General features: G+C 28.9%; 2 protein-coding genes across 14 annotated transcripts in view; one reads left to right on the top strand and one right to left on the bottom strand.

Moving 5' to 3' along the window:
* Positions 1–11,124, bottom strand: part of Trh (tryptophan hydroxylase) — a 261,632-nt gene that overhangs the window by 82,076 nt on the left and 168,432 nt on the right. The window lies entirely within an intron of this gene.
* The window catches only part of LOC106682079 (inositol polyphosphate-4-phosphatase type I A), a 32,223-nt gene extending 21,099 nt beyond the window's left edge, over positions 1–11,124 (top strand). For 3 of the 8 annotated variants that reach the window (XM_014422731.2, XM_014422732.2, XM_014422735.2), the window contains 5 exons: positions 496–785; positions 2,688–2,732; positions 2,845–2,988; positions 3,074–3,209; positions 3,410–11,124. In XM_014422731.2, the coding sequence (XP_014278217.1) occupies positions 496–785; positions 2,688–2,732; positions 2,845–2,988; positions 3,074–3,209; positions 3,410–3,542 (748 nt within the window). In that variant the 3' untranslated portion in view covers positions 3,543–11,124. The remainder of the gene's footprint in view (positions 1–495; positions 786–2,687; positions 2,733–2,844; positions 2,989–3,073; positions 3,210–3,409) is intronic. The other 5 variants (XR_010844660.1, XM_014422733.2, XM_024362420.2 and 2 more) reach the window with 5 other exon arrangements.

Here is an 11,124-nt window from a genome sequence, read left to right on the forward strand (position 1 = left end):
TACCATAATTTTGTTGAATGCTCAAAAAATCTCCTTAATTATCTTAAGAATTAATATATGACAAACAATCAATAATTTGGATCTTTATAATGTGTTGTTGACTGTGAAAATAAGTAAGAAGTTAAATGCTAATAGAGCTCCAATGAAACCTTTCATTATTTTTAATTTTTCTAACTTTTTTTTTTAAATTTGTCTTAGAAAAAAAATCATCACTTACAGGAATATTTTACAGATAAGAATTTGTTAGAAGAAAATTTATAGTGAATGAAGTATGTTAGGAACTGTGTTACTGAAATTAATAAATTCATAAAATGATTGATTCATCTTGTTATGCTAGGATGAAAAACATTTTTATCCCAATAGTTTTATTTTAATGTTTAAGATAACTATAACTGTTCAATAGTTCATTTAGTTATTATCATTTGATATAGTTAAGGATTTTTTAAAAATATAATATAAACATTTTTGTCTAGATTTTTATTTATTTTATTTAAGCAGAGGAGGAAGTTACAGCCCCCGTGTTGTTGGACCACGCTGCTCACTCCAAGTCCAAATCCCAGCTCCGGATTCAGTACTCTCTTTGCTCCCGCTGTCAGCTGGGACTTCTTTCCATGTGACTCCAGTTTTCTTCAATGTGGGTATAAATGAAGAAGCAACACTTGCTGAGAATCTAGGAACAGCTAAACCTCAGGAACGGAGTAATGCCGACAATTTTCTTCTCCTCAATGATTATTTCCACAGGTTCAGGAAGATAGGAATACCATCGGTTTGCACTACTGTTAGAGGTTTGTTGTAATTAGAATCAGAATCGCTAAGACTTTGTAACTGCTTTGTTATTGTAAAAGGCTTTTGCATAGTAATATAAGAAGTGCTTTGTGGCTTTGCTAATCTTCAGTGATACTTTTTAACTAAAACTCAAAAAACATTGACTACCATCCACAAGGAAACAGGAGAGGTTTATGGGTCACAATGAATTATTATTATTAATAATGATCTGGCCTAGTTGATGCGGTCTTAGTTCATTGGTGCTAATTTGGGCAGGGTAGGTTTGATAGATTGCTATCCATAAACAATTGGTTCCAGTTAGTCAAATGGAGTCAGTTTTTGGTGGAAAGGGTGATCATAGCAATTAGTTTATTGTTATTAGATATAATAAAAATCATTTAGGTTGATCACAGTGGTTAGTATTCCTCTGACTAGCTCATTCTAATTATTATGAATTCAAGTAACTTGTGAAATATTCCTTTTTCACTAGTTTTCATACTTATTAGAATTTAGAAATATGAGTAATGTAGAAAAAAGGGATTCATTTGTTGAAATCAGTTCCTGCACCCCGGATCTATCCAAGTTACACATTTTTACTCACTGATAGTATGATTTTTATAATGATTTTAAAAGTTATTTCTTACAAATTCTATTACTCATGTTTAAGTAATTTTATCTAACCTACAATCAAAAGAATATTTTTGTTTGGTATGGAATATTAATGTTTCTTTGGTATATTAAACATGAACTTTGCAATCAGAATGTAAGTCCAAATCTTATTTCTATTAGAAAGTTTCCCTATTATCCTCTTTAAGATCAATTTGGGACATTTTTTAAGGGGTATTTCCTAGGTTTTGATGTGATTGTGCCTCAGTCTCCTGCCATTTATCGACCAGTGATTGTGGAGGCAATGTGTTTTATTCAGGTCAGTAGCATGGTTTTATATTTGTAATTTTTTAAGTTCCATGCTGAAATTTTAATTGTATGGTTTTATTCTACTCTTTGAGGTGAAGAATTGCATGGTTCACTTTGCTCAGTTCACATTTGTAGTTAATTGTAGGAAGAGTTCTAAATTTGATAAGTTAGAAACAAGGAAATATAATTGAGTCACTTTACAAAATTTTTGTTATCAATATGTTTAGACGTTTTAGGTATGTAGGTAAATTTTTCGGTGTGTACTGAGTTAAGCTATCAAAATATGTCATGATTTTTGGAAATTATTCTGACCAAATAGTAGAAGAAAAGTCTTGGATAATTTTTTTTTTTTTTTCGGGTCTTGATCTCTAAAAACTTTTTTATTCCTACGCCACAGGAAGTGGGCTATAATGCCATTTTCCCTCTCGCAGCCCAATACAATTTTACTCTTCCTCTTAGATGGTCCACATCTCGCTCAACATCCTCCAGACCAACACACGCCAAAAGATGGTCCCCATCCATGCCCCCCATATTGCATAGAGGACATTCCGGGGAATCTACGATGCCAATTCGATGGAGGTGTTTTTAGAGCCAATCATGTCCTGTTACCAGCCAAAAGCAGGTCACTCTCTCAGCTCTGCTAAGATTGCCGGGGATTCGATCTCTAAAAACTAGATTAAGGTATTAGGCTCCATCCTAGGAGGAAATAGAAATTTAAAAAATATAAATTTTGCTCATTTGAATTCCATTCCAAACTAGTTGCTTAAATGTTTCTAAGAATCACTAATATACTTTCCATTTTTGACGAGAGAAAGTGTAATATGCAGTTTGCCAACCTAATCTCTTGGATACAATTTATTCCAATGCTGATATGACTTTTCATTCATAATAAGTGCAGAGTAAGATGGCTACAAATTTGACTTGATGTCTCCAATAAAGATCCTCGCGCTTCTTGCTTTGCTTGACCTTGTGTGTGGTTACTCTCTAGTCTTTAGTTTTTGTTACAGGTATCTCTGATGATAAGCCTCAGGAAGGCTTGAAAGCACAGGAAGGTAAGGGCATCATGATCTAAATTATAGATAGATTTTTTTTTATAAGTTCTCTAGAATTAATTTGCTAGTTAATTAAAAAAAAAAAAGTATATATATATATATTTAAATTCAGAAAAACATAATTCAGGATCTGCAAGGGGTAGACATCATTCATTGAACGATCTAATCGGCCAGCTGAAATATGAAATATCTTCTTCCAAGTCAAAGAATGTGAATATACTTCAGTTAGCTGGACACATTTGTCGTAGAATGAAAGGTCAGAAATATGATTTATGTTAAGATTATTTTTTCGTTTTTTCCTGAAAATTAATCACTTTAACAAGGTTTTATTAATTATATAGGTCTGCGGTTTACAAGTTGTAAAAGTGCTAAGGATAGGACAGGAATGTCTGTCACACTGGAGCAGGTGAATATCCTCTCGATGGAGTATGACCTTGCAGAACATGAATACCAAAAAGCTTTAGACTGTATGAGAAGGTAATATTTTCTTGAAATCTTTTTTAGATTAAATGTATATGTACATATTTTTGGATTTTTCACTGTTTAAATCATTCCACATCCTAAAGTACTACATTTCAGTAAAAATATATATTATCTAAAGTCCATTTTTGAAAGGGATTTTAGCTCAGAATTGATTTTGAAATTAGTCCACTAATTGAATGTTTACATTTTTCTAGTGAAGGGACAAGGCGAGAGAACACGTATAAAAATACAGGGCTTAGGAAATATGCCTTCAACAGCCTCCAGATTTTAACTTTGCCTAAAATGTACCGACCACCTGCGGGGACATTCGGTTCTGCACAAACTTGAGGGCAAAGCAGTTCAGGCCAAATAGGTCCTAAGGTTGCTGAACTCTATCAGTATCATCTGATCTGGAAAGTTAATAAACACTTTAAAAATATATTGTTTCGTATATATATTTTATTTCAATGTTATAAAAATCAGTTGGGTGTTTTAACAAAATTTTAGAGTGTAATATTAAATTATTAACTGATATATATATATTTATATATAAATCATGTAGTAGAAATCTATATATTTGTGACTTGATGTGAACCAGTAGACCTACTGTTGAGATGTATTTCTTTCAATTTTGATTTTTTTTTTTCTTTATTTTTCCATGTAAAAATTATTGTAGTATTTAAAAAATGACCAGATGTGAAGTTTAGACTTTAATGAGATTAATTTTGTATGCCAATAGGATGTTTAAGGGGGTAAATTATTTAACTAAACACCTTTGTTGTGACACATAGTTGATATGTGATATAATTACCAGAGTAATATTATTGAGTAACAAATAATTTACTACTTGATAATAATTTTAGAAAATGATGTCTTCTAGTTACGCTTGTGATGTAGTCTGACTAAATGTTTAAAAGAATGTGGTAAAGAAAGTTTTTCTGAAATACTTTTAATTGTGAAACATTCTTCATTTTTAATACTTCAAAGTTATTCAATTAATTAAAGTTCATTCCTGAATATATTAAAGTAGGGTATAATGTATAAATAAAAGTTTTAAAATAAAATATAGCAACCCATTTTAAATTTATTTTAGTAGTTGTGGGTTTTTAAAAGAATATTTTCTTGGAGATATTTATGGCACAATGTAAATTCCTGATATAGTGGGTAGTTTCAGGGTTTGTTACTTGGTAAGTTGTAATAATAGGGTATATGAAATGAAAGAAATGACCGAATAAGTTTCTATTAAGGAATTACGTTTTCAGTCTCCTTTAAGCCATAAATTCATTTTGAGGCTACAAGTACCAAATTTAATAAAAAGAGTTAGTCATATAACCATATATATATAAAAAGCAATGGCTGTATCTGATTTTAGTTTGATCCAGCTAAATGGTTTTACAGAGCATCACTTAGGATTAGAGGTGAAGCTACTTATTAGGAAATGGCTGTACTAACCCTCTTAGCTAATCGCTCAAACTCATAAATAGGTGGAGTATTTTAATTTTAATGAAACTTGTGGCTAGTAATTTTGTATTACATTTATAATGGAATACAGTGCATTTTTATAACTCTAAGTTAAATAAGGTGAACTGTTACTAACAAATAAAGTTTTAGGCTAATAAAAATAAATTTATAAAAAAAATATAAATTTATTTTTTATATATAATGTTAAGCCATGCCATCAAAAGACTAAAAAAATAAATTAAAACAATTTATTTATTCATATTAGAAGATCAGAAGTGCAACTCAAAATAATATATTCGTTAATACAGTGAACTCTAGTAGTATTATGGGTTAGGTCTAAGTGAAACTACCTTAAATTTGAAGGTTCCAATTGTCAAACTTCCTTAGTTTAATGATGCTATAAACTCAATCTAATATGTATTTTGCATCTCTAATGTGTTTATTTTTTTTCATAGTCTAAAAGAAATAATTATTATGAAAATGAGATCAGTGAGTGAAATGTATTTCACTCCAAGTTCAATCCAGAACTGATGGTATAATAATACAAGATCTTTAAAATGGGAAAGAACTTCTATAAATGAGTAGAAATCTTTAATCCCATGTTGTTTGATTAACTTATGTAATGTTTCATCATGAAACACTTGCAAATTTTAATTATTGTGAGTGATTAATTTCTAATAAAATTATGATATGTTGTTAAACTTTACTCCTTCCAAATTCTAATTTTGAGTACAGCTGTGGGGAGAAAATGCATTTTGTTTTATCAGCTGATAAAGTTGGGTTTGGTAGAACCTCCTGGGTTCTATCAGTCTTTATAAATTGGGTGTCTGCTCCTATCTTATTGCTTTTTTCCCCTTCATTCTGTTGGGAGAAAAACCTTTTGGTTGATTGTGGATTATTATCATATTGAAGGATAAGAAATCTTTCCTCACCTCTACCCATATGGGTCTTTAGTGAAATTTGAGCAAAGAGGCTCATGATGTCACCTCTTCTTGGTATCTAAAACTATTGGTCAAGAAATAGTACATCCTAACCAAGTACTGGACCCAAGGCCCTTCATGGATTGTAGTGGTACAATTTTTTTTTTTTATAGATCGATCAGAGTTAAGATTAGATCTTGTAACAAATCCAGAGTACTATAACCCATGCTATAACGAGGTACCACTGTATTAATTGGTTTAAAGTTTTAGTACTTGCCTATTAACCATGCTGAATCTTGTGCTCCGTAATTTGACAACATACCGACCTGATTCGTATTAATGGAAATAGCATTGTTTAAAATAAAATTTCAATTGCATTTATTCCTTTTATTTAAACAAAACAAAAATTAAACCATTAAATAATGAAACATACTATGTACACATACCTCCCTCAAATAATTGTTCCTGTCAGTCATTGTTTTACCTGCTAGGTTCAATTGTTTTTTCCCCGCTGAATTGAGGATAAATGTTTCGGCCAACTATAAATAAGCTCTAAAGCAGTTATATAACTTATTCTTGAGCCATGAATCCATTCATATTCTGTAATTCATTTTTCTTATAGCATACTTTACCTCCACGCTTCTAATGTTTTTCGTTTTCACCTAAATTTATACATACCATGGTCATCTTCACATATTTTCTTAGTGTGAAAATTGCATAATTTTGGAATTGCTTTAGAAGTATACATAAAAATAAACAAGCAAGATTATCATCACCTCATATTTTCAGCAAGGCTAATGTGTAAGTGCCATATCTTTTAATGATTAATAATTTTGTATTGATTCAACCCTGTTTTATTTCAAAACATGTTAATTTTTAAGATAAAACAGCAAAGGCTGCTCTCTCAGGCATGGTCTAACATATGAAACTACGGCAAAATTTTTCAGAATTAATTTACAAATGAAAACATTATCATTTAATGAGAGTAAAACTAATTTTTGTTTTATCCCCTTTTACAGTCCTGAACTTTGAGTATGGGATCTGTAGGATGGTTATTGGACCGTAGGGTATGTACTGTAAGTTCTGGGAAACAATATCTCACCACCGATTATTGTATAAATATTTATTTGAAGTTCTTATAACTGACTTTCATTATTTGGTTAGTAATAATTCTTTTCCTTATTCCTTTTGAACTTTATTTGATAAATTTACTCAAGACACCTCTTAAAAAATATGGTATATTTGAATAATATTTCTGCTATATTTCACTAATGTTTAAAGATGCATGTGATTGATTAGGCTTATTTAAAATATTATAGTTTGCTATTATTGACTTGACTTGTCTGGTGTAAGGAAGTGATAGTTTCCGTAATTTTCTAAGTGTTCTAAGGCTGCTCACTCTTCAATCATAATTTAAGAAATGTGCCAAAAAAATAAACTATATAAAAAAATGATAGAACAGTACAGGGGGAAGTTGCCTATAATGGAATACTTCTTAAAATGAGCATAATTTCGGTAAAACCTTCAGTAATAAATTTATATGAATCTTCATAAAATTAAAAATAATATTTTTCTATAGGATGGTTCCCAATAATAAATTTACTTGTTAAAAAATATTTTTACAACAATGACGAACCAGATAGTAAAATATTATAAACTATCTTATTTTCAAACGTAAGTAACCTAAATTGATTCTTTTAAACTCCTTTTAGTCCAATTTATGATATGTTATAAAATTAAAAAAAACCTCCTGATTCCATGAACTATTTTTTAAAAAAAATCTTGTCTGAGGAAATTGTCATAAATGAGGATTAGAAAAAGTGTATAGAGGTAAGCACCATACCTTAATGAGTTGATGAATAATATTTCTTTCCTTCCAACAATCACAACAATATTAGCTAGACAAGTTAAAGATGCCCCGTAACAGCAGACGGTTGGAACTTAAAAGTAAAAGCTGATTCTTGATATTACTTATATATTTTCAATCTGAGCTCTCACAATTAATAAATAAACTAATCATTCCTAAAATAAATAAGTTTCCCAAATTAGGCAACTTTCTCCTTAATATCATTAGTTATTGTTTGTATTTTAGATGTTTAATATTTTAAGACAGGAAAAAAATAAAATAAATGTGAAGACTTCCCACTGAATTATGTGATTGATTTTATTTAGATAGATTGGTTAATAATTTAATATGTCAGTACAATGTATTTTAATGTGCACTAGTTTTATATAGTGACTGAACAGTATTTTAAATTCTTCCGTCATTCTTATCTATGGCCAAATTAGATACCTAAAATGACCAAATTTTTAGAAATGTATGTGTTTACTCATTATTTTACTATTTTCATGAATGTGTAATTTTAACTCAAATTGTCTATTGATACATGATTTATCCTGGTGACAAATTAGTTTTCATTGATATCAGCCATCACTTTTACCATATGATTCATATGGTATGAAAATTATTAATTGCTTGTGAGAACCAATTGAATCTTAAAATCCAATTCAAGCCTTTTAAATCAGTCAAATTTTAAAATCTTGTCTGATAAGATTTTTTATGAAAAATTTCATTTAAGTTTGATTTAAAGCCATGTAAATTACTTTTGTATTATGTTCTTTTGAAATCTAATGTTACATCTTAAATAATAACTTAAATGTTGAAATTTAGATACTTAAATTTTGGCTTTCATTCATGAAAACCTTTTTTGAAATATTGGTATGTCTTGAATGAAGTATTCTCATTAGCAGATTACTTATTTAATATTTTACAAAAAATATATTTGTTTAATATTATATTGATTAATTTTTCCGATTCAAGTTTCTCTTATACTTGAGGATGGGCAGATCTCTTTCGTCTGATTTTGGTATAATCTTTTCATTACAACTAGGTTGATTATTAGACACTGATGAATCAATTTACTATACATTTATAAACTCTGTTTGAGTAATAGGTATTATGTTTTGGATTTCATTCTGAAGATTTAACCATAATTAATATTTACCTTCTAAAAGGTTCTTATCTTAATTATTACTGTCAAAGTGGGTTACTTTTTCACTGAATTGTGAACTTTTTATTGCTATTCTACATTTTTATAAAATTCTCAAATGCTTCCTTAGAGTATATATGGAAGAAAAAACTATTAGTTCGCACTGTTTTGATATCTATGTATTTGATTTATATTTTCTTAAAAAATTGGAGCAAAGATTATGAATTTGTTGGGAGACTGCACCACTATCTAAAATTCATAATTAACACCTAGGAATCAATGGCTGGTGCAATTTATGGCCGTCATCGTCAAAGAAAAGAGGCACTAAAAACATTTTTTTCTTCTTAAACCAACCCATCTGCTTTATACGTCCGGGATAGCTGTTATCTATTTCTTTAGTGCTTCTCTACCCGTGACCATCTTCTTCACTTCATCTAGGGCGATTCCTCTGTTCTTTGCCAGATCCAATATAAGTTCCTTTCACGTATTCCTTGGTCATTTTGCCTCGATCCCATCAATAGTTCTATTTGTTTTTATCTCTACTTCCCTTTTGCAGATTATGAAGTTATTGAGTTGATGGTACACATTTGTTGCTTTCCTTATGTACTGATTTATCTCAAAATTCAACTAAAATATATAAATAAAAAATAGAAATAAAAAATATAAATATATTTTTAAATTGGCTGATGCTTCTTTTTATTTAAATTAAATATACAGTAAATTCTGGCAATATAAGTAGACTGAAATAATAAAAAACATATCAAAACAGAAATTTAAACTCAAAACGAATCTAGACCCAAATTATGAATACACTATCTGAAATTGCTGTTGTATTAAAGGATGATGAAAATTAAAAACATTCCTTAAATAAGCAAATATTGATATAAATAATTATAAATTACATCAGAAGACTTGAGATAACAAAATGAAGACAAGTTTACTTGAACTAAGTATCCTTTATTCTGGTTGCAAAGTTAAACTCAGTTACTTATTATGACTGAGAAAGAGATTAATAATTAAAACTAATATTTTCTTTTTGATCATAGATAGAATTTAAACAATTTACAGTCCACTCATATCTTTAAACTTTGAGAAGAATCAATCTAGCAACAAGGGTTTGAGACATGTTGTGTTGTTTAATGGAGAATAACAGAAGAAAGAAAAGTACCAGAAAACCTATGATTATTTTTCGACTGAACTTATGTAGTTCTCTTTTCTTCCTTGCCCTTTTGTGCCTTTCATTACTGCTGGTGTGCCATGCTCAGCAATGCAATACTGTTTACATCAATGGAGGAATGCAATCTCCTAAGGAGCTATGTAAACCACTTTGACAGTATTCTTACCATTTCAAAATTTGTATATTCATTATTTTTAGAGATGTTTTTATATTTCTTCTTTATTTAAAAAAACAAAAACAATTTCACTATTGTAGGCTTTAAAGGTTGGTATTTTTATTATAAATTATGATTATTTAATGTTCATGTTTATCTAGATTGTCCAGAGTATGTATTAGGTTTTTGTTGCATTCATATTTGATTGTTGGGTAATGAATGGCATTGTAGTATTATAGCATACAAATTAAGAAGAGAAATTTATTAAATTAAGCATTTAAAATGTTATGTGTATTTTTTAAATTGTCGCAGTATTTACATTACTAGTTAACTATAAGAGAGGCTTCAAATAATGGGATTTTAATTATTTACACATTTCATACCAAGTAATGTTCATTTCCTCATTAAATTAATAAAACACACTACTGAAAATTTATTCTTTTACAATATTAAAACAATCATGGAAATGGGAATTAACATATGTTTGTATTATTTTTGTATATTAATTTTTGTTTATGTTTGATCGATTATTTAATTAAGTTAATCTGGTAAAATAAATCTAAGTTGGATATGAATGTCAAAGTAAATACATGTATGTATACAAACAGTATATAATTATTTTGATTTTAATTCATCTTGCTTAACGCTTACTCTAATTATGTTTAATTTGACCAGTGAATACTTATGTATTATGTACAATTATGTTTAATTAATTTAGGAAATACTTGTACATAGAAAAATAATGTAAATTAATGTTTGCTGATTGTACAGTTCTCAGGTTAATTTTTGTTACTCATATTATGTTTATTATTGTTCAAAGAAATGAATGCCAAAATTGATTTATTTGATCAAGAATTAGCACAAACTTCTGTAATGTGATTGATTTTATTTTGTGTTATTTTTTTTATGAGATTAGGGCTGCGTTTATCTATTAATGTATCATGTAAGTTTAGGTTCTTATAATTTAAAAGAAGGGTGGGTATATAAGCAGATTCATATATATCAATATATCAATGCCTCACTTAATAATCTCTCAGCTACCTTTTTTTGCCATAATCTATTTATGTTCATGATTTGAATAAAAACCTCTAATCTGATTGCTCTGTGTTTTAAAATTTGGTAAATATCAATTTAAATTTATTTATGGGTTATCCACTAATTTAAGCCACTGAGCTATCAGATTATAGGTTTTCACTCAAATGCCAAAAATAAATAAACTACCGCAAAA

Source organism: Halyomorpha halys, unplaced genomic scaffold (assembly GCF_000696795.3).
Source record: "Halyomorpha halys isolate HHAL.00 unplaced genomic scaffold, Hhal_1.1 Scaffold388.1, whole genome shotgun sequence".
NCBI classification, from domain to species: domain Eukaryota; kingdom Metazoa; phylum Arthropoda; class Insecta; order Hemiptera; family Pentatomidae; genus Halyomorpha; species Halyomorpha halys.